The sequence below is a fragment of the Simochromis diagramma genome, unplaced genomic scaffold (assembly GCF_900408965.1).
Source record: "Simochromis diagramma unplaced genomic scaffold, fSimDia1.1 OVJJ01000753.1, whole genome shotgun sequence".
NCBI classification, from domain to species: domain Eukaryota; kingdom Metazoa; phylum Chordata; class Actinopteri; order Cichliformes; family Cichlidae; genus Simochromis; species Simochromis diagramma.
In genome coordinates this window covers 4,329,002-4,353,281 of record NW_024387523.1, presented here as the reverse complement: position 1 = coordinate 4,353,281, position 24,280 = coordinate 4,329,002, and the positions used below count along the sequence as shown (strand labels likewise).

Below are 24,280 nucleotides of genomic sequence, written 5' to 3'. Positions count from 1 at the left end.
CCGCTATTTGGTTCATTTAGCAAGAGTAAAGCTGCTAAGATAGCTTGTGACCCAGAGAAGGCAGGCGTTAACTCTCAAAGGCTATTAGGATTTCATAATTTACATTATGTAGATAAGAGTCTGCAAAATATCTCTTCTGCTATATTTTGTTCATTTTGTTATTGTGCCCAAATATAGAAGTCTGCTTAGAATTTATGAACTTGAAGAACTTTCAATACTTGAAAAGTTTTTTTCTTTTCATATTTTGTCCATAAATGTGAAAAATATTTCTTTAAATCAACCACTTATGCTCTGTTTTTCAGCCTTATAAAAGAGTTTTGATGAGGAAAACATCTTGAATGCAAGCTATGATAAGCCTCCAATAATGAATTATCCAAATCCCGTGTTATTGCAGCAGGAGTTCAAATCCATTTAGCACGGGTCTGCGAGACAGCATCCGGAGGAGGTGATGTTTGGTTGTGTAGGAGGTTTACAAAGCTTCAGTCAGCGATGGCTCAGAGATGAAACTCATTCAATCTCAGACTCCTATCCTCAGCTCCAATAAGACTTTAATATAAAAGGTATGGATTGGTACTGCAACTTTATGAGCTAAATAAAAAGATCATATTCTCTAACGAATGCCGATGAACTCTGAACGCACTGGCAGCACATTTGCACACAGTTAATATGTACATGCATGCAGTATTGTGCACACGCTGACCCTTGCATGCAGGCACTGAAACACATTCCACCACACTCCCCCCTGCACACCCACACAGTTGCCTACAGCAATCCTACACAGAGTTAATTTGCATTTACAATTATTTCCCATACGCGCGGTGCTGGTCTAAAGGTGGGTGTTACATGATAAAGCAGTAAGTAATATAACCTCAGTCCTCAGAGAGACTTCACAGACATGGTGTGGTAATGCTGAGAAAGTGCAAGAGAAAATCGGGAATAGAAATAGCTAGAGGATGTAACCAAAAGCTGAAGTTTATTGTAAGTGGATACGAGGTATTAACCTCATAACAGAAGAGTAAACAAATAAGTACGAGATGTCCTTAAGGTTGGAGAAGGTTAAAGAAATAAATGTGTTTTCAGGGCCTTTTTTTTTTTACTTCATTCTGAAGTAATTCTTTCTTACATGAGAAATAACATTTATGGAAACAATCTTAAAGTATCTTAAAGGAAATTAAAGATGGTCAAACATTGCTACACAGCACCACCTGGTGGACACACTTCACAACTGACTTTTAAATTAAAACAATCTGCATGTAAAGTTTTTTTCTTTCTTCTTGTTTGAAGTTTGACAGTCTATTTTCCATTCCCCAGCAAGGGCCACGACCTTAAATACGACACAAAAACATGTATTGATAATGAAGCATCGAGCTAGGCTTAAGGTTACAGTTGAGACGAGAAGGAAGGGAAAGGATGCTGTTGAACTGGTAACCTAGTGCCATTTGCTCAATAGGTCAATAGCAGATCTTGTGGAAAGAGAAGGCTCTTGCACGCCGACTGAAACAAATCCCAGGGCTTTGCTGGAGGGCAGGTGGTAGTCACACGCAGTGACACTGCTGCGGCCTTGACCTGAGAGAATATGGTTTCGATTTTCCTTTTGTTGCATTGTGAACTTTGAGAGGTTAAAAGCAGTTTAAGTGACTCGGCTTTACTTTTTAAGAAGTGATAGCTAGTCTCTCTATTTGAAGGTTGGCATTAATGTGGTGTGTCAATTCTAGTGCTGAAACAACAAATGAGTGAGAAGGCGAGAGATTACTTTCAAAGGTAAGGGTTGCTCAACATTGAAATTTTATAAACTGGAAATTTGAATCTTAAATGTAACACCCTCATTTACTGTAGAATTTCACATCTATACATGATGTTTTGCTGAGTTATATTTTTATGAATTGTATTGCGAAACAAACTGATATCAAGGGTTGCATGAGAATACTGGGCAGTTTAGTGTGTCTAAACTGGTTAGTTTGCACTGTATGTATGTATACAGTGTGCTTGGTTTGAAGTACAAAGGTGAATTAAGTGACTCTGAGCATGGCATGGTTGTTGTTGCCAAACGGGCTACTCTTAATATCCCAGAAACTGCTGATCTACTGAGATCTTCCCACACAGTCGTCTCTAGTGTTTACAGAAAACTCCATAATAAAATGAGCCGGGATAAGGCTATCCAATCTAAACCTCAACATCTGACATGGAAGACAACGAGGAAAAAAATGTGCTCGTATTGGAAGTTTTTTAATAACACATTTCAATATTGCAACAGCCATCAGATTTTCTCCTAACGGGTAAAAATCATTTAAAAACTAACAAAAACAAAAGAAACTTTTTTTTTTTCCCAGTTGTATATTCCAAACATCAGAGTTTCTTGGCTATTGCCCTAAAGTCAAACAAATAAAACCCTTACACAGTGAGCAGATATTATATTCAACACATTGTTCTTCAAACAAATTATAAAAATAGATTTAGCATTTTCAAATACATATATACAATATTAAACATATCGTAATGGTCACAGCAACATATTGGGGGACAGAGCGGGAAACATCTCCGGTTTCATTCATCGTGGTGAAGAGGTCCAGGCTGTTTTGTAGTCTCGTGTGTCTGTTTTAAAGGTGTATTTTTGGATACGTGTGATGCGTTTTATAGCAAAAGGAGGGACATTTTTACCAAATTGAAATCCTTAACTTTATTCCAATTAATTTTTGCACCTTCTACTGTGAATCTGTAATGCCCCGATAAATGTCTTCCCCAACCAAATGGAAAAGCCAGATTGCTGTACACAGGGAATTCTGGGAGTTAACTGGAAAAAGTGCAACCATATAGTCTGATGGAGCATGATATTAACAGCAACATAAATTTAAACCTGACAATCCAATAGCAACCAAAAGGAAAAAAAATATCATTGATGTTCTGTAATACTGTATCCGTACGGCAACACACACACACACACACACACACACTGTAATGTGTATACAGCAAATCTAAACGGTAATGAACCTAAAATCAACTGTTGCAAATCCAGCGTATAGAAATACACAGATACTGTGTGCTGACAGTAAAAATCCTCCAGTGTTCCTCTCACTTCCTCTTTACAAAATAATTTGTTCAGGTACAAACTCACAGTCGAAATAAGTCAACGGAACAAAAACGAAACAAGACAACTGCTTTGCTCAAATTTTTTTTTTTTTTAAATACTTAAGTTTAAATAAACCATCCCAACATCCTCTCTGGAGAGGTCTGTGTTGCAGTCTGTAAACATAAATAAATATGGATAAATATCTAAAATCAGACCACCTTCCAGAGATAGCCCGAGTCCTATACAGAGTAATAAACATTGTAGTGAGAGCCTTTGGAGAGGAGGATCGTGTTATCCAGATGAAATCCAGCAAACTAAAGGGAACGATTTAAGCTTTAAATGCACACAGAAAGCATGGAGAAGAAGAGAAAGATATAGGGAATAAAGCAAACGCAGTTAGGAGTAGCGAAACAGACAGCGACGTACAACAAATTCATGAACAATCAAAAACACATTTTCAACCCTTTGCTTTACAATTTCATCCTGCAGCGATTGTTTCACCATCAGTAGTACCAAACAGGATAAATGAATGCTGATATCCCTGCTGAAAGAAGAGCATAATATCAACACAAATATTTTACTTAAGTCCGTTCATGCCATGAGCAAACTGTAGATAACGTATATAGCACTACAATGAATCCTCGCCCCTCTCATTCTGCCACTTTGCGGCTTCATCCAACCTCCGGCTTCACTAACCTGAATAGCACGGTCTTCCCAACCTGCTGCTTTGAAAACGCAAGTTACATTCCAGCCATGTTTATTCTTTAGAGTATTTCTTTACCATCTGATATGAGATCAGCTTTGACCGTTCTTGATGTGGTTCTGTATCTTCGTAGTAAATCAGTTCCTGTTGATGTGAAATCAGCTGTGCTAGTTCTGAGGCATTGTTTTGACCCAAGGCCAATAAAATAGTTCCCTTCATCGAGAATATCTTGGTTTTAGTGAATTTATGTTGTAAAGGGATATTTCACCCCAAATGTTCACGTGTCTTCGAGCTGTAGTTCAAAATTGCTGTGCGCGTCTCTCCCACAGATCAGAGTTCGGCTTCAGACAGAGACATTTTTAATTTGTCTTTATGCGCTGATCTAGAACCAGTAAGATGGAGCCAACGCAGGTGTTGAAGGTCAAAGTGCAGATAGAGGTCACAAAAAGTCACATGACATCACTCCTCTGCTATCCCCCCCCCGGTTATGACATGAACACAATGTCACAACTGATCGCAGTCTTCAAGGGGGACTTGTTGAAAAGAGAAAGGAAGGAATAAAGGAAGGCATGAGGAAGTGTGGGAAGGAGGAGTAAATAGATGAGTGCAGTTAGCTGAAAGATCAGCTCATCTATCTTTATGTATGGAAGAGCTCTCTCTCTCTCTCTCTCCTCGCCTCCACCCCATCATCCATCTGCACACATGTAAGGATCTGCAGCAGCACGAGACTAGGTGAGTTGACCGTTTAGACCTGCACACCACGCCCGTGCATTTGGATGACCTGGGCTCTCAGAGTCTGGATGGCAGCCAGTATCAGCTTCTGGTGCTCCAGGGAAGTGATGCCAAGGCTCAATACATCTCTGTGAACACAAGATTTACAGAGATCAGAAGATGTGGATTGATTGTTTTTAACGATGTTTCGCTTTTATGATTTTTGCTTAACAAAGATGTAAGACTGAAAAGGCAGTTTTAGTCAGCTTACTTTAAAATGCAAGCCAAAGCCAAATGTTAAAAAACATGATGCAGTGGAATTCTAATCCTTTATGCTAAAAAAATACACAATTACTGTATCTTTGACCTAACAGTAAGGACACCAGTTATTGCAGAAACATTTTTCTGTAGCAATCTTTATATGAAAGAGAATGAGGCTGCACACATATGTTTTCAGGGAATACCACTTCCAGTTTCTTAAATGTATTCGTTTGCGTCTTTATATTAATTCAGCACAGACGCCCAGCTGTCTTAGATATGGCTGACGCAACTCTCTGACACACACCCCTGAGCTCAGATGGGAAAGACGTCATTTTAGATTCAGATTAAGAGATTAATCTCAGAGTTCACTGGGTCAGTTTGACACTTTGAGGCTTTTAGAAAACTGGAAAGGTCTGCTGCTTCTTAGAAATTCCTTCACTGTTAATACTCAACACTGTAAATAAGAAACTCGTGTTCTTCGTGTCAAATTTTTTTGACACGAATGGTATAACATGTATGGTATAACAAGTGCCATATTTAGACATATTTAAATGGAGCTAAAAAGGTTGGTGTCTTCTGTGACATCTCATTTTTTTATATACAGTTAACATGTTTTATTATAAGTAAGTTATCTAGTAAATAAACAGCCAAATATTTGCTCAAACACAGGGTGATGTCTCCTTACCTACATATATCTTATAAACACTGATTCAGTTGCTTTTAAAGTCTTGAATATTAGCAGTTTTTTACTGGAATGAATTGGCTTTTTATTCTTTTATTAAGGTACCCTTCTGTTAAAAAAATGTAATGAAAAGGTCACACAGTCAGAATTGTACAAAACTACTCACTGTACAGTCATTCGTGCCACAGACTCCAAGTAGCAGTATCCCGCAGCAGTGAAGTTGTCCTTGTATCGGCCCATGTCTACTGCATCCAGCCATTCTCCAACAGAGTTAAAAGATGGGAAGGTGGGGAGAGGCCTGTCAGCTAGTGTAATGGATGAACTCAGGGTTCTATAGTGGGGGAAATAACGATTAAGGCTTTGTAAAAGTAACTTTTTAAAAAATTTATACATTCAAGGATCTACTCCAACTCATTTAGTCATGAGACTGTACCTTCGCGCCAGTGTGGAGGAACCGATACCATCAGGCGAGCGAATGCTCTTGCTGAGGGCAGAGTGGATCTGACTGAAGCTGGGCCTCTCCGTCCTCTCCTTCTGCCAACAGTCCAGCATCAGCTGATGGAGATGTGGAGGGCAGTTAACTGGAGCTGGCAGCCTGAAACCGTCCTCGATGGCCTTTATCACCTACGCACAGAAAGAGGAAATCGATAATATCAGATTAGAAATTAGTTTTGTGATTTTCCAGTACTCATGGTATAATTGGATACATTCTTAAAGAGCATGTCTGAGTGGTAGGGCAGAGTGGGAGAGGTGAACGAGGATGTAGAGAAGTTTTGTCCTACTTTCAAAGTTCAATAAGATGCTTAAAACCTTTTCCCCTTGCAGTGGACTTGCTTAGTTGCCAAGAATAGAAGTCTTACAGAACAGAACAGAAGACTGTATAGGTCACACGTGGAAAAAAATTATTAAATAAAAGTACATAATAATCACACTACCTAGAGTGTCCCACTGTATGGCTTAAAATCTAAAACTGACCTTGCAAGCCTGCGGCAACTGTAATACTTAGATTTCACAGAGATATCATCACCCTAATATGAGTGGAATACATTATGTTTTTGGTAATAAAAAAGGCTCCAGAACTGTACAGCAGGTATGCAATCACAGAGGGGAAAAAAGAGCCCCTGCAAATTTGTTCACAACTAACTGACGCTGTATGCAGACTGAAAAGTCAGTTAGTGGGATATCCACTGTCACTTGGTGTACTTCACACGATACTTACTGCTTATCACAATAACAGCACCTTTTCATTTCCAATAATACAATATGCGGTAGCTCTTTGGATTGGGGGGAAAAAAATCAAACCAGCCAAGTTTGAAATACCAGAAACATCAAAGCAATGAAACAAACACTCCATTAAAAAGTCTGTGCTTTCTTAAATACTCCCCAAAAGATAAACTATCAAATTTCAGAAAATGTTTAATCTCTGCTCAGCATCATCACCAGGCCTCTGAAAACTCACTGTCTTCAAACAGCAGTGCTTGAAAGCATCCTTCCAGACTCTTGATGTTCTTTACTGCTCCATCAAGCTAATGTCGCCCCCTATTAAAAATCATTCACTCAAACACCCCACGAGATATTTCCTTTCAGTATATCTAGGGACATGGGATATATCCTCCACCGCAACCACTCTAAGAAATACAATCTCCTTAAAGGAGGCAATAAAGTCTGAGAATAATCACAAAAATGACATCCATCAGCAGCATTAATTCCTAAAACACTCTCTTCTCTCTCTGCCTACCCGGCCACCCACTTCCCCACTCCACCATCCTCTCAGCCCCTTAAGCTTCTATCTCAGTAAAGAGCATTCATAAAATGCTTTTCAGCATTTGACATTTTCCATTTAATCAGAGCCGGTAGGTAAAGGGCACGACGGATCACAGGTGGACAGGCCGACCAACAATTCCGTTATGATATAATGTATCAATTTAAAGTGGATTAATATCCCTGGCGCTCTACAAGCTTGATCTTTGCCCTCTCAATTGGAAAGTTTGATAATATAAACCTGGCTGAGATGAAACTTTCTCCAGCTTTATAAAAGGGCACTAACAAAGAGTATTAAAAAGCTACCTATTCTTGTGCTCGCTGAATAACTCATGCATATTAATTTGGGACATTCAAAAATGGAACATGCAAGTAATCAGTTGCTTTACACGTAGCTGCCTGCAGAAAATGTAGTCTTTATGATAAAATTCATTTGAAAAGGCATTAGGATGATGAAAAATAATATGTCTTGAAAAAAGCTCTTTGCTGATAATGCCTGGAGTGTCACTGGCCTCACTAATAAGAAAAGCAGTAACAAGGATCTGCTGTCTGTTGTCTCATATGCAGACCTGTATCCTGCTTTCAGCTATACTATAGAGGCATGACATCCTTAAAAAGGGGGGAAATATAAACCTCTTTTTTAGGACAAAGAAAAAAAGAGTGACAAGGAAAATGGGCCCACCCACAGTGACTTTTAAAGGTTGCTAGTAGTGGCAGGGTCCTATTAACTGGACAGTCACTCCCCTCAAATAGTGCTTTACATTTCTTGAAATAAGCTGACTATTTTCTGAGAGATTTTCTACACTTAATAGCAGGGTGGCAGGCAGGGATAGGCAGTGGACACTAGAAGGGGGTCAATGCATCCTTAAGAGAAAACAGGATTGGTCATGGAGCTGATGCAGACTTAAAGAGGGGGACTTAGGCCCTGCAATAGCTCTCAGAGGTACTGTGGCTTCTCGGTTTTCTATTAATAAGATGCATGGTGGGCACAGATAGAAAATTCATTGATAAAAAAAAAATTAGAGAGCGGCAAAAGAGAGAGGTAGGGTACAAAAGTATAGAAATTAATATTGAAATTGGAGCAAGGAATATGGAGAATTTAAATGCACACTTACATCCTGGTTGCCCATATCCCAGTAGGGTCTCTCGCCATAGGACATGACCTCCCACATGACAATGCCAAAGCTCCAGACATCTGAGGCAGAGGAGAAACGATGGTACTGGATGGCTTCTGGAGCGGTCCACAGCACCACACTTTTCCCTCCATGCTGGCGGAGAGGAACAGGAGAGGTAAGACAAGATGTAAAAGGGTGTGGAGAGTTCACCAAAGTAAAGCTTTAATATTCTCTTTGAAAAGCTTTGAGCATATTTCCAGCAGATCAAAGGAACTGTTAGGAGATTGGGTTCACCTTGGACTGAAATCCTAAAATAACCATAGAAACACTGGATTTTTCTCCCCCTCTACCTCAAAGCCCATGTGACCTCACCTGAACTTGACATAACATATGATAATTCCCATTTGATCAGACTCATTAAGAAAATATGCCCTACATGTGTGAGTTATAAGATGTATAAGGTTGCAGAAAAAATGTTATCTCACCAGCGTGGTGTAGATGGCCTCTATTTTGTCCTCCTGAAGAGGTCTGAAGCCAGACACCTTGCAGCCAAGGTTGGAGTTAACCAGCACCTGCGATTTGGAAAACAGCCTGATTAGCATGGCTTACATTTGGAGGGGAAATGCTCACAGTATGAGAGCTCACTACCCTGGTGGGCAAAGCTCTTATCACACCAGAGACAATTGATTGTTTACAAGAACAGATGTTCCTGATTTTCCACAACATGACCACTGCATCTGTAGTTTGATAGACTGCCTCTTCTATGAAAGACAAAAAACCAAACAAAACACACACACACACAGTCGTGTTTTCATATCCTTGTGGGGACATCTAATTGGCATAATGCTTTCCCTAGCCGTTTACCATAACCGTAACCACCAAAAATGAAAGCCTAACTCTAACCCTAACCATAACCTAATTGTAACCCTGACACTAAAACCACATTTTGAGTCTCAAAAATGCCTTCAAACTTGTGGGGACGGGTTTTTTGTCCCCATAAGGGGTGTTGGTCCCCACAAAGATATGTAAACATGGTACACACACACACACACCCCTAATGAAACGTGGGTGACACAATAATTTAGACAGTTTTGTCTAATTTTCAGCTTCATGTAGTCTTTCAGTAAAAAACCTACAGGTGAGTGCTTTCAAAGATGTTTGCAGACAAGAACGAATTGTAGTCTGCAAAAACTCATTATAGAACACGACATCCTGTTCATCACACCATACCTGTCCTCTATCATCTACTCCCACCTGCTCCCCTTACCTTGTGCGCGGCGAGCCGTTTGTGGACAAAGCCCATTTCGGTGAGGTACTTCATCCCCGACGCCACTCCGGTCAGCAAATCCATCAACTGCATTATACTCAACTGGCCTTCATGTTTCTGAGGTTACGGAAGGAAAAAGAGAAAGATGAAGAAGAGGTGGGAGAGAAGATTGTGAGCAGGCTGAATGGAAGGGGGAGAAAAAAAGCACATCTGCCTCTGCTTTACAATGTTGTGCTTGCTGAGCTGAAAACCTTTATTTGGAGAATAAAAACAAACAGGCCATTAATTCATATCATTATAAACCACAGTGAAGTGGTTCACAGAGCAAAGGGGCACACTAACAGTTTACAGAAGCTTACAGCAGCTTTGAGCAGAAACACTCCATTCGTGCAGTTAATTATGCTATGTTTTCCTTATTACAGTAATAAGCACAAGAATTGCTGCCCTAGGACCACATTATATTAACGGTATATTTAGGACAAGTAGAACAAAAGTATTGTTAGTGCAGCTGCTTGAAAACAGAGAGTAGTAATGAGTAATTACAGTTTAATAATGAGCATCAGCACATATATTTAAGATGAATGCACAGTAATGAAACTTACCCTAAGGAATGAATCTAAGGCTCCGTTAGACATGCACTCCACTATGATCATCATGGTGTTTCCTGGACAAAGACATGACAGAGGGCATATATGAACAATTGAAACGGGGATAAAATTGTGAAGTCAAGGGAAAAAGGAAAGCAATAGTATGATAATAGAGACATGGAGGAAAAGGGAAGGAATAAAGTGAGTCTAGTCCACTTGGCAAGCATTGTGCGAAGCCATTCTTCACTCGGTGAACTGTAGTGAAGCCTGGAGAACCTGTGCGCTGCCCTGGCTGTCTCAGCAAGTTTAACGACCCTGAAACACTCACACACGCACGCTCTTACTGTGCACAATAGCACGCGCTCATATACACTACAAGCGTGCTCACACACATACTGTGCCGAGGCCCAGATGGCAGGGATCCAGTAGTGCTATGAAGTGCACGGAGGAGGGAAATGAAAATAAAACTGCAGTTGTTGGAAGGGAGACGAAAGGAGGAAAAGATTGCGGGAGGTTGAGACAGTAAGATAAACCTTGACAGATATGTAAACAACTTTACATCTACAAACACATATTCTAGGATGGAAAGGTGGTCTGATCAGTCCTGACAGTTTATGCAGGCATAATACAAGAATGATAAATTGCCACTGTAAAATCCCCGGTTCCCAGTTTCCCAGCATTACTACGCTTTTAGGAAGCTATTTGAAAAGGTTACCAAATATGCTGTGGGAAGCGAGAGCCAGGGATGCTGCCATAATTTGCCAGCCATCATGTAATTAATGTGAGCTGGATAATGAGTCTGTGGTTGAACGGGCTTGCGCAGGGCTGGAATGGCCGATGTATTCAGCTACAACCGTGGACCGAGTAGAATCATGTTCTGTTTTAAAAGATGTCACGAATGTGGGCAGATTCTGAAGGGAAACAAAAACACAGAAGACACACTTTGAAACATATCTAAAAGCAAAGTCTTGACCTTTGTGGCACGGTGATGTTTTAAACTTTGGCAAAACTCCATCAGTCTATATAGAGACGAGAAAACAAAGCCTAGTGAAGCAACTTGCGACGTGGGAGCAATATCACATTTTCTTATAGGAGAACAAAAAGTCATCATAACCCATTATGCAATATGTCATAGTACTGACTGAGATGAGATGGCTATGCAGTAAAAACTATTTCTTGTGGTTATCTACAAGAACATCTTTGTTTGCAGTCCTGCTACCAGCTGTTCCAGGTCTCCCACACTGTGATTTTTTTTCTGCTACTCTCACTTTTTTTGATAATGATTATAATAGGTTTAAATAGTGACTTCATTGATCACCCATTTAACACATGCCTCTAAATTATGAATAGAAAGATTAGTGTAGAACAAAGGGACAATAGGTGGTATTTTGCAGGTGAGTGAGATGTATTGGGCGGATGGAAGGGGGGCTAAATAAGAATCCGGTGGGGGCGTAAGTGATGTAAAGCAGGTGATTTGTAGTCTAACGGCATGTGGGCGTGCGTGGGTGTGTGTGCAAAGATTTGTGATTTCATGCCAAGTGAAGAGGCAGGCGAGCAGGTGTGTGTGTGTTTGTCAGTGATGGTAAAGAAAAAGTGAGCATATGGGACAGCCTTTTCGTGTGTGCGTGGTGAGGAGTGTGCACGTGGGTTTTCAATGAATGTGTGTATGTGTGCATATGATGGTGGGAGGGATTGGAGTGCATCTCAGGGCCCCGCTGGGTCTCTAGCACCAATTACTGTACCCTGCACATCTGCTGCCATCCTACTGAGCACAGAGTGTGCTGGGGCACCGTGCCCACACACACACACACACACACACACACACACACACACACACACACACAAACATCACCAAAAAGCATCGCAGCGGCAGTAACAAAAACTTCACAAACTCCTTAAAGCTTCTCCCTTCACCTGCCATTCCCATTAACCTCTACCTCATCTTCTGTGTCTCTCATGTCTCTTTCTACAGTCTCCTCCCTTCAAGTTTTTTTCCCCACTCTCCTTCCATTCTGTTTTCGCTCTTGGACCTCAATTGCTATCTGTCAGCAGAAAATAGACCTTGATGTAGCTCCGCTGCTGCTAGCACAAGGCATCCATCTACCCACCCTGCTTTCTCCTTTTCAAACTTTACTTCTTGTTCCATCCTCCTCTCTTGCCCTCTTTGCTGTAAGCGCTGACCCCCTCCACGTGTGAGTTATTGAGGTATCTGGAGTGTCTTAGCGCTCCTCCCAATCCTTGTCCCTTGCTACTCCCTTTTACCCTCTCTGTATGCAATTTTAAGATGCTTAAATCCCAATTTCCCCTTTTTCAACAGCCTTACTTCCTTCAACAACTGAGCTGGTCAAACTGTAGAATTTTTCCCTGATCCTTGGATTCCTACGTTTTTTTCCCACTCTGTGCTTCTTTTCATCTATACCCATTTTCCTTTGTTTTCCCGTTCTTTTCCCAGTGGTATCCCCTTACTACTATACTACCTTTCTGTTTCTGCTCTCTGCACAATATCCCTCTCTCCCTCCTTTCTTACCAGTGGTGATAACGCCCTCCAGCCGGATTATGTTAGAGTGGTCAAATTGCCCGAGAATGCCAGCTTCGCTAAGAAAGGAACGGCGCTGCTTGTCAGAACAACCAGCCCTTAACGTCTTTATGGCCACAGGCAGCTCCCTCTTACTGGGCAGCTTCAGGCAGCCACGGCACACCTCCCCAAAGTCACCTGTGGGGGGAGACAAACAGAGGTCGTGATCAGTGTCAACGGATGCACAGAACGAGAGCGCTGAGGGAGAAAAACATCAAAAGAATGCGAGAAGAAATGAGTAAGGGTTAGACTGAAGGGGATAGAGGGGGAAGCCAGACTTAGATGAAGAAATACTACTTCATGTTGGGAAGAAAGAGTGATGACATTGAGAGAAAAAGATGAAATACAAAGGGATCAAAGAGAGATCAAAGATGGAGTAGAGTGCAGGTGAAACACTGAAGCATCTACTAGAGGCAAATACAATAGCCACAATAGTTTAGCGCAATTTTGGCAAAGGTCTGCAAGTTCCCAAATTTGATTGAACTGGATGCCAATTCAGCCTCAAAGCAGATTCAGAGAAAGTGCAAAAAGACACAGAGTTGACTTTGAAAGATTTCTAATACTTTTGGCTTTCTTTTTAACACAGGACAATATATTTTAGCATTTTTGTTATAATATTTGGAAAATTAATGGATTAAAATTGGTTGTCATTCATAATTTCTACTGTGCTATATACTGCTTTTGATTATATCCTCATTCCTAAAATGCATTTGCATGCTTAGCAAAATCTAAATGAAACAGAGGGAGTTATTCAATCCAATCTATTTAATATTTCATGTAGCATAAATATTACAAAGACAACATGAGAGACGGATTTATTTTTGTTTAATTAAAAAAAATATTCATTTTAAATGTAATGCCCGCAACATGTTTTTGTTCACTACTTCTTTGAACAGGAAACGCTCACTGTAGTTATGCTTCCAAAACCTCTCAAAGCAGAAATATTATCCAGCAAGTTGCCTTTTCAGATATGGAAGCTCACATGTCGTGTGCAATAATACTACAACAAACTAGATGCTATTTTGTTAAACCACAGTATAGCTTTCTAGTTCTCCTCAATCTTAAAGGAGCTTGGAGCTTAAAGGATAAACAACATTTGTACAGTTCCATTGAATATGTACAATGACAGTAAAGGGCTTTTCTATTCTTCTATTCTATTCTACCCCACTCTAAAATTGCTGAGCCCACGCACCCTTTCACCGAGTGGTGAAGTCCTCCACCATCACCATGGGATGAATAGTGGAATCTGAGATGCTTTCTTGTATATAATCATGTACCTGTGTGCACAATTCTCTCGATCTTGATGCTCGAGTTGTCCAGCTCTTTGGCAAAGGCGTGGACAGCCTGAAGTAGGTCTTCGCAAGTCTCGGGGTCAATGTAGGTCCTCCGTGTTGGGATCTTAACTGCAGTGGTATAAACACACAAAAATATTTATATAGTTTTAAAATTGGTAATATAAAATGAGACATGTGTTTTCTACACTTTGTAAGACATTACATCATTTATTGTGCACATTCTTTATAACGTCTGAAGTAGCCAGCAGCAACATATCCACATTAGATATAAAGAAACACTCCCAGACTGGCTGGACCTCGCTCTCAACACAAAGCAAAGCATTTCTAAAGTCTGGATCGCTTTGTGCTCTACTGAGGCTACCGTCAGTGAAAGGAATTGCTATGTCTGTCTCCTTCAAGAAAGACTTTCTCTGTGTATGATAGTTGAACATTAGACCAAAATGTTGTGTCTGGGAAGAAGGCTTTGCTCTTTGATCTCCAGCCTGAAATCAATACCAGAGTTTTACCATTGATGTTTGAAAATGCTGAAAAGCTTTCTTCTATCAAACTCTACATAGCTCTATATAACTGTAGGGTTAAGGTAAATATCTCAGTTCTTAGTCAGTTTTTCAAGGTTATAATAGCCAAATATAACCCATAATGCAAAGAGATGATTTGGGGGGGGATCTGTCATTTTATTTAAAAGGATGGAAAAAATAACATATACGTCCATTTCTTTATTCATAACTCGCCTTACTCTCCGTTTTATTTGTTGTGACCTTGCAAACTCCTGGGAGACAAAGTAAGATCAAAGGCTTTGAGTGCTCAAGTCTTACTGGGTTTCCTCCACAAGGCTTTATTCAGATCACACGGCTCCTCCACAAGGGTTTTTGTCTTTTCAAAATGTTATCGCTCTAACACACACATACGCAGGCAAAATAACAGACACACACGACCAAAATACAATCTTCAGTCAGAAACTGGGACAAGCATAATAGACTTAAAAATGCTGAGGCAGAGAAACCCTAGTCACATGGTGCTTATAGTTGCCTTGCTCCTTTGCTGTAAGTTTCACACTCTAGGTTAAAAGAAACCCTCAAACCGCAATGTTGAAAATAAAAAAACAAACCTCAAAACAAAAATACTTCTAAGTTAAAACTGGATGTGTTTTAACTTAGTAATTCAAAAATTACTTAATAATTTTTCTCTGACATATCAACACAAATTGCCTCATTTCTTTTACCAGCATCTACAAAATCACTACTGTGAGGCTAATGAGACACAATAATTGGAAATTTTACCTGACATTTAGAAATGAAAAGGGATATCGACTCCAACTAGTTGACTGTACACAACAAAATAAACACTACTTGGTTTCTCAATGAGCCTTAGTTTTCTTTATCAGCTAACTGCCTGTTGTACTTACTGAATACCAACGGTAAGAAAATAAACTTGCCAGCAGGTAGTCAATGACCATTAACCAGTGTATTATAGCTCTCAGCTGGATGACCTTTGACTCCTGTTACTACACTTTAAGGCAAATCTTCCAGGAAAAGGCCTGGTAGTACTCACAAAAGCAGCACAGAGGCTCTCAAATGTGATTACAGTTTCAGATTGACCTGAGGGAAACTGTACTGGCTGCTTCAAAACGGCTTATTGATCTACCACACACACATGCTTACTTGTGCGAACAAACACACACACGCTGATATGCTTCTCTCTCTGTGTGTGTGTGTGTGTGTGTGTGTGTGCGCGCGTGCACAAAGCCAAAAGTGCGCTTATGAAAGAAATGAAACCTATTTTATTCAAGTGTTGGACTAAGTTTTGGACTGAATGTTCTTTCCTATAGTAGCTTAAAATCAGACATACACACACAAATGCACAAAACACACAGCATCTGGGTTGGAAACATGAAGCTGAGCCTTAAATCTACATTCTATCTAAAGGCCACCAGATGGCGATACTTGTGGTTGCAATAAAGATTTCCTGTCTTACAGACGTCGATGGGAAATCAGCTGACCTCTGGGTTTATGGGCTCAGTCATGCATTTTGAGTCTATTTTGTAAATTTTGTTCATACCATGTTTCAAAATGGAGGATTACCTGTGGTATGAAACCACGCAGTCATTGGCTTACAACTTGTCATTACCCAATGAGCACGCAGTTTCACAGTCAGACCCACCCCTTCCTGCCACATCCGTTTTTTTCCCCCTCTAGCAAAGATGAAAACGCTCATCTTGAAGCTTCACAGCAGGACTTCAAAACCCAGTGCGTAATATCACAAATACAACATTACATCATACATATGCCCACATACCAGGAAAAATCTCTACTCCAGTAAGGACTTAATCTTCAATCTGCATTTGTAGTATAAACTGTTCAAGGTCAGTCTGCTTGAATGTTCTTCCATCCATCCTCTTCCGCTGATCTAATTCAGAGCTGTGAGGGGACCAGTTGCCATAGGCTGAGTACATCCTGTACAAGTCGCCTGTCTGTCGCAGGTCTACTTGACTATAATCAACACCCAACTTTTCAAGGTTAACTAACAAATAGCTTTGTTTTAGTATGTCACCTTTGTAGCATTTAGCTGTTCATCCATCACACATGCACTGCAGCAGCTGGTTAGATTCAGGGTTCACCGAGTTACTGCTATAGGCACACTCGAAGGGAAACTGAAACATATTCAAGAACATTTTCTTTCATTATAGACACAAACTTCTTGTGTCTTTCTCCGTTCATTTCCTTACACACCTTCTCTTGCCGTCGCTCTCTTATGCAGAGTCAGACTATCGATGGCATTGCAAATGAGTCACGAGCCTCTTCTCCTCGCATTCATGGAATATGTGCTGAATATTTCTAGGTCACATACTCTGACATAAAACTAATATTCTGAGCAGTGTCACTTATGATGAGTCTCCTTCTCTGCCAGTTCACCTCATCACACTTCATCCCTCAAACCTCTTAGTGCGCCCTTCACTCACTCACTCATTTACACTCCTTTCCCCCTCCTTCTTCCTCTACTTTATTACTCACACGCTCATTTATTCACTTTTCGTCTCTCTTCCCCTGTCCTCACGCGTTAATATATGGTTGTAGAATGTGTTTTAAGAGTCTGGCAGGCGAACAGATGGGAAAAAAAAAAAATCATAACACCCACTACTTTGCGTGCTTCCAGCTCTCGGACAAAGCAGACCTGCAGGAACGCGAAAGCATGCTGCACTGGGTTTGCATGCACGGAACGCAAAACGGACTTTTGTGTTGAATAATGAGGAAAAAATGTTTATATGGGTGTCCAAGTTTCGGAAAGAAAGGTGTGTGTGTGTGTCTCTGAAAAGCAGGCCAAAAATGTTTCGGTGTGTTTCTGTGTTTGTGTATATTACGTGCTTGTCAGCTGTTGGCATGTCTTTGTTTGGGAAGATTTAATTCCCATTCGCATGGCTTCGGCTCATTATTCATCAGACATAGTGCTCCAAACCTCTCTAGAGGGCTCAGTATGCTGGGAGATTAAACAACGCAAATGAGCACGAGCACACGCTTGCGCACTCACACACAATTTAAAAAAAAAAGGAGAGAAAGCAAACTCTGCATGCATACACACATAAATAAACTCTAAACACACACACACACACACACACACACACACACACAGAGCTGACAGGCAAACCCGCACACAAACAGGAACAGATATGTCAAACTTGTTTCAATCTGTCACTGTCAAACAAAAAACCTATTAAGAGCTTTGTGACCAGAGGTTAAAAAAAGAGGCATTTACAACCTTGTAAAACAACAACATTTACTGTTCTGCTTTTGAAGCACAATCTCGCTTGTTGCCTGCCTTGTTCATGAGATTTTAGCCTTTTTTTAAATTCTTTTTCCTCCCCTCATCTCCGGCTCTTTATCTTCCTCCTCCTCCTCCTGATTTCAATCTCTCCCCATCAAACTCAACCACGCACACACCACCTAATGGAGTGTGTCAGTGTGCTCAGAGTTGGCTAAGCATGCACTCAGAATTGCGAATCAAGGCTGCGGCGCTACTTAATGCCTCAAAAGTCATCTGTAATGCATGGGCATGTGTGTTCACATGCCATTCCCGCACTGGAATAGGAAAAGACAAAGCCTTTTTTCAGATTCCGCCTCCTGTCCCATACACTTTATACAGACACAGTGATGCTGTATAATACAATCATCACTTTTGTCACTTACATTGGAAGTAAAGTTCCTCATCTCCCTCTTGAGAAGCCTTACTGTAGCCACATTGCCTGCGAAGAAAGAGAGAGACGGTCATCAGAGAGAGTTTCTTTTTAATCCCACTTAGCAGACACAGGTAAATGGCAGAATCAGCTGCTCTTTATCTTGAGCCATGGTTATAAGTAGTAACTGCCAAGAGAGAAGAAGCAACAATGAGAATATTGATAGAGGAGAAAGGATGTGGAGAAGCATTCATAAAGACCCCTGAAGTGTTCACTCATCAGAAAAGTCCGAGGCTCAGTGCCAATCCTGCCTATTTGAGTGTGCCACCGACTCACACCAATAGCCTTGCAATTGATACACTATTGTTGTTTCACCTTGAATAACTTTTCATCCAAGAAATGAATATATATACACTTTGGCAACTGGACTGTCCTCATCCTTTGTCACCACAGGGGCCTAAAGAGGAGCAAGCTCAATAGGATCTCACTGTTGATGGCTTCTGGCTGAAAAAAGCTTCTTTTTCTTTTCTTTGCATGCAACACAAATGCCACGCACACTCACACTGTCAGTGACAAATTAACATTTGGCTGGCTACTAACAAACTTACTTAGATTAGAAAAATAGAGGAAAAAACAAGACTAAAGAATTACTGAGGATATAATTAACAACATCAGAAGTTTTTCTAACAACCGGTTTCCAATAAAATATAGTCTACAAATACCAAAATATAGTATAAAAGTGTGCAAAACTCTCAAGCCTCCTCTCATTTCTTTGTATATTCATAGGAAAACTGAAAATGTTGTGCTGACTTATTGGAGCATGCGCAAACATACATGGAAATACAACATGAAAGCCAGAAACAGAGTTTGTATAATTCAGTAATGGTAAGGTCCGGGTTTTTCAATTCAGTTGTGCTTTTACTGCATTGGCAGTGTGTTTGGTTTTAATGTCATACTGAAAAATTAAGCAGTTCCCAATCTGATGCTTTCCAGATGGCATTGCATGGCGGATCAAAATCTGACTGTATTTTGTTTTTTTGGAGTTCATAATTCCATCAGTGTTGACGAGATCTCCAACGCCACTGGCTGGAATCGTAATTTACAGATGGCTGTTGGCACTCACTCCTGTACCTCTCTCCTGATGTCATCCATAGATTTTGTTTGTTTGTTAACCAAAACGATTTATTACCCGATGAGTGCCATTGCCACTGATTTTCAGTCCAGTTGTTGTATAATTTGGTATACCTGTATTTCTCTCCTAAAAATGGTATCTTGACACTACCCATTAGACCATTTCTGATGAGGCTTCGCTAAACACTAATTCTTATACACATGACTTTCAGATACTATTCATCTGCATTAGATAGTGTTTCAGGCCTGTCCCTTCTTTTGTCCAGTTTGCTCCCTTTTTTAAGGACACACTGCAAACTATGCTAAGGTATACCAAGTTGTTTAACCAAGTGTTCAAAACCTTTTCAAAAACATTACAAGAAAGTTTCGCTCCTTGGAAGCAAAATATAAAGAAATGAGGGGTAGTTTAAAATTTCCGCATAGCACATTTAAATGCTGTATATGGAATGAGAAGGTCAAGTACAAACATCTGAAAGTTTTCTACAAATGCCAATCTTGAGAGTGCCTCGTCCTTCAGGTCTTTAGCAAATCAGTTTAGCCTAAGCCTTTTAAAAGAACAGACGTGTATGCATATCTGCATCAACAATATCAACAAGTGAACATGGAACATACTTAACGTTCTGCTGCCATGGCTAGCAAAGACTGCTGTGGCTGTTTTGACAAAGAAGTCACAACGTGTCACAGTTAAGGCCTGAGCACAGATGACACTGAGGTGTAGATTTATGTTTAAGTACAATATTATACCTGCTCAGGCAGGCATGTGTTAATGTGAACATCATAATATATCTGCACTACACAAAGAGCTGGTGCACAGCTGAGAGGGAGTATACAGAGAGCACGACAGTCGTATGTATGTGCACATGGGAATGTTAATGTGTGGCGTTTGTGCATGAGTGTGTCTGCACAAATTCATGTGGGCGCACATGTGTGTGTGTGTGCGCTTTACAGGATCCTGTTATATTGCATGTGCATGTCCCCGTGAGTTTTTATAAGGAGAGACGTGGCTGAGGGTGAGGCTGACACATCCCTCAGCCTGTGTAGCAGTTGGGTCTGAGACAAGGTCAGGACCCTGTCTGTCAAAACACACCAGCAGACACATGCACCACAACTCCTCAGGGCAGGAGATATCAGACAGGAGAGAGGAGACAAGAATTAATAGATAAGGGAGCACAGCGTAAAGGGAGCAAGGGGTGGGAATGGGAGGAAGATGAGAATGGAGGGCACCGCGGTACCGAGAGAAACAAGATGCAGGAGACCAAAGGGAGGAGTGGAGGTAAGGGAGCAAATAGCGAACGCGGCAAGGGGAGAAGGGCAAAGCAGTGGAGAAATCATCGAGAGAAATGAAGGAAGTACTGCTGCGACGAAGAGGCAGAGGAAGTGACATGAAAATAAGAGGTTGCGAACAAGAGGATAATTGGGAAGAAGGTTATGCAAGGAAGTTGAAACTTGAAGAGGCACACAGTATAGCCTATAAAGTAGACTGCAAGGAGCAGCGGAAGAAGCAAAGAGAGACGAAAAATATGCGTCTCAGAGATTAGAAAAGTGACAGAAAAACAGAAGCTAGGACACACAGCAGGATAAATCAACCATTTAAGGCTTGTGTTCATTAAATAACTGCCAGAAATTGATATATATATATTTAAAATAGTATGCTTATTGAACCTTCTGACAAATTAAAAAAAATAAGAGTTAATATCAATTAGCATATATGAGTTTTAATTTTTATCATATTTGCTACATCTGGCATCTTTTTGCAATTTGTTGCTTAAAAATATACGTTCAAATTAGAGACAAAGTCTCAAAAACTCACAAAAACCCATGTATCAAATATGATACACTAGGCATAAGGGGTTAAAGGAGTGACAACAAGCTAATAAGCATGAATACTAATACCAAATACCAAAGAAGGATGTAGTAGAAAGTAGTAGTAGCAGGAGTAGTGGTAGGGATGCATGAAAAAGACTCATAAATTGATTTATGTGACCATTTCCCTTTCTTCTTCTGAAATGTCATATATGTGACAAAAATGAAATAGCAGATGCAAAGTAGTACTCATTGGAAGGTTGCTTCTTATTGAGTATGAATTCAATATGACTGGCCTTTACATTTTTAGTTTGATTTCAGATCTCGGTGGAGCGCAGTGGCGAGGATATAAATAAAACTGTGCTGAACCGCTTCATGAAAAAGGAAAGAAATGGTTATTATGATTCTCTCGGTATGAGGAAATGAAAGGAGACAGAAATGTGGGGCTAGGGGAGCAGGGAGAAAGAGACTACAGACATGCCAGTGTACCTGGGCATCAGCTCTGTGAAGGGAGGAAGAGGAGAAAGAAGAGGAGGAGGAGGAAGGGTGGAGAAGGAGGTCGAAAGCAGCACCACGCTAGCAGGAGTTACATTGGAAGAGCCTGAGCAGACGCTGCTGGGAAGAAAACAAGGAGGGGGTGCCATTGTCAATTCTGGCTCTTTTCATGAATTTAGTCATTCAACACAACTTTGGATCCAAAACAGATTTTTCTCTAAAATCTAATCACTGGAATACAGTGGATGCTATCAAGTAAACATACAGTACAAAAAAAATCATATAATATACTTTCAATTTTTGTAAACAGACCTTGCAGTCTATTTCTAAAACTAGAATTACAAGAATTCTGGACTGATTTTTAAATTTCACAACTTCAAAAGAACCAGATGGCAGAAGGAAATGTGTGGATGGTGAATGCTAAAATTTCTGGCCAAACTCTGTCACTGTCTGCTCAGCTTCTTCAAATGTTAGTTTTGGCAAGACTTCATTTCTCTTTAAGTCCTATTCATGAGCAGATATGTTCTTTGGGAGGGGGGAAAACAAACTTTTCATGTTGATTGACACTTCATTATTCACATCTGTGAAATCCTGTCAATTTAATTGAGCTATGCCAACAATTCTATGTTTCACAAATCTGCATTTTCATTTCCTAACATTATGTCATATGCATGAAGTGGATGTAATTTCTGTTTTAAATGCCACACAATGTTTATTTAAGACATGTTTCACAACCTTTGCAAAAACCTTAATGTAGAATCTCTGTAAAACTCAACTAGCAAAACTACTGCATTAAAAATTTGCTGCTATATTTAACAAATTAGTAGATTTTCCTTTTGGTTATGTGAATAGCATTAACTATGGAAGCAAAAATGTTGATTGTTCTAGTTGTATGACATATAGTTATTGCAATGAATGGGTTAAGTGAGGTTTTTTTTTTTAGATAGTTTTAGAGAAAGAAATGTTCTACACAACAACAACAACAACAAAAAAAAAATCTGAATCAAGCAGAAAAACAGACTTTCTCTATAAATCATATACTTCTAGCCTTTAGTACCCTGATTAACCATTTTGGCAAAACCGGTTATGTTAGCTGGAGAAGACTAAAAGAAACCAGGGCACCGATGAATGTATGCGTCTTATCCTGGCATCTGATCGATAGCCAATTAAAAACCACTCCCTTGTCATGTGTGGATAGAGTGAGTGACAGCTTGATACCTGTCAAAGTGGGGGACATGTTTAATATTTATTGATGCTATCATCTCACCTCATCTTATGGCTGGCAATAAAGCTAAAGCTCCTACAACCTTAGCATTGCAAACGAAACACCCAAGTAGCCTTATTTTAAAAGGTCCATCCTTCCATCTTCTTCTAATTATCTACTTCATCATCACAGGGGAGCTAAAGCAGATATCACAGGCCAAGATTCTTGCCATGTTCCAGACACCTCAGAACTCAGATGTCAGGACTTGTGAGCGACATTATTCCCGAGTTAGCGGATTCTTAGCATAGTCGAGCTATTAGAGCTAAAAAACATATTCAGAGATAAAGACTAATCACTGCTCTGCGTATGACTTAATGAGTTGAAAATACAAAACAGTGGCAGTACAGATTAAAAGTTTACAGTTTTACTATTGTTTATGTTCAGTGCCGCCATCTTGGATTGATAACTCGGGGGTACGTTGTTCTGCTTCAACTTTCCGAGTGGGAGTTGAGGGGGTGTTACACAAAAAAATTCCGAGTTATTCGGGGAACGCAGGGCTCCCATCAGACAGCCGTCCACGCTCACATTCACACTTACAGCCAATTTAGAATCACCAGTTGACCTGGTGTGTATGTGTGTGTGTGTGTGTGTGTGTGTGTGTATGTGTGTGTTTGGACTGTGGGAGGAAGTTGCTGCCCAGAGGAAGAAAATGCAAACTCCACACAGAAAGGCCTCAGCTGGCTGGTTGATGATGTCAGAATAGTTTGATAGGTTTTGTGTGTGCTTTTGCTTAATTTAATCAATCTCTATGGCAACTTCAAAAATCGATCATAATTATAAAATTAGTAATAACATGCACTTTTATGCAGCTGTACATTTTTAGGTACAGTCACTCACACTTTAGGGAGAGAACTTTAAAACAAAATAGGAGATGGATGTCATGTAAATTACGCTGCTTCCGTGTCAGCTCTTTCAACTCTGTGCCTAAATATCCTAGAATAATGCAGGTGCAGAATAATAGGTGCGAGAGCATGAATAGAATCCTAGCTGAGATATTAGGCCGGAGGAGATTTACAATATGTATGGCAAAATGCATGTAAAATTAGGTAATTTAAAAAAAAAAAAGAAAAAAAAAAGAGAACACTTTAACTTTTATCCATTAGTATAATGAGATTCACTTTATTCCACTGCTGAGTTTTGCTTTACTCGGATGAGCCCTGCTACCACATAAGTATCTCTCCCTTGGGGCAGATAAATAGTGTTACTCTAAAACCTACTCTCACACAAAGATAAAGACAAATATAGTTTCAGCTTCATTTGTAAGTTATTACTTACAAAGGTGTTAATTTAAACACTATCTGGTGAATAATAAACAGCAAGACTGACAAAATGTCTTTATGCATAAGTAACTTCCAGACATAAAAGCACTGATCTGTTCAACACATGCATGCACCT

At 40.1% G+C, this 24,280-nt stretch overlaps 1 protein-coding gene across 2 annotated transcripts in view; it reads right to left on the bottom strand.

Annotated features, from left to right (window-relative positions):
- Positions 1–2,210: 2,210 nt before the first annotated feature.
- LOC120726362 (ephrin type-A receptor 7-like) overlaps positions 2,211–24,280 on the bottom strand; it is a 154,739-nt gene continuing 132,669 nt past the window's right edge. Inside the window, exons 9-19 of one of the 2 annotated variants that reach the window (XM_040019876.1) lie at positions 21,616–21,741; positions 18,206–18,261; positions 14,007–14,132; positions 12,682–12,867; positions 10,170–10,231; positions 9,568–9,684; positions 8,786–8,872; positions 8,301–8,453; positions 5,858–6,048; positions 5,591–5,755; positions 2,211–4,630 (exon numbers count right to left, since the gene is read on the bottom strand). In XM_040019876.1, the coding sequence (XP_039875810.1) occupies positions 4,516–4,630; positions 5,591–5,755; positions 5,858–6,048; positions 8,301–8,453; positions 8,786–8,872; positions 9,568–9,684; positions 10,170–10,231; positions 12,682–12,867; positions 14,007–14,132; positions 18,206–18,261; positions 21,616–21,741 (1,384 nt within the window). In that variant the 3' untranslated portion in view covers positions 2,211–4,515. The remainder of the gene's footprint in view (positions 4,631–5,590; positions 5,756–5,857; positions 6,049–8,300; positions 8,454–8,785; positions 8,873–9,567; positions 9,685–10,169; positions 10,232–12,681; positions 12,868–14,006; positions 14,133–18,205; positions 18,262–21,615; positions 21,742–24,280) is intronic. The other variant, XM_040019877.1, reaches the window with a different exon arrangement.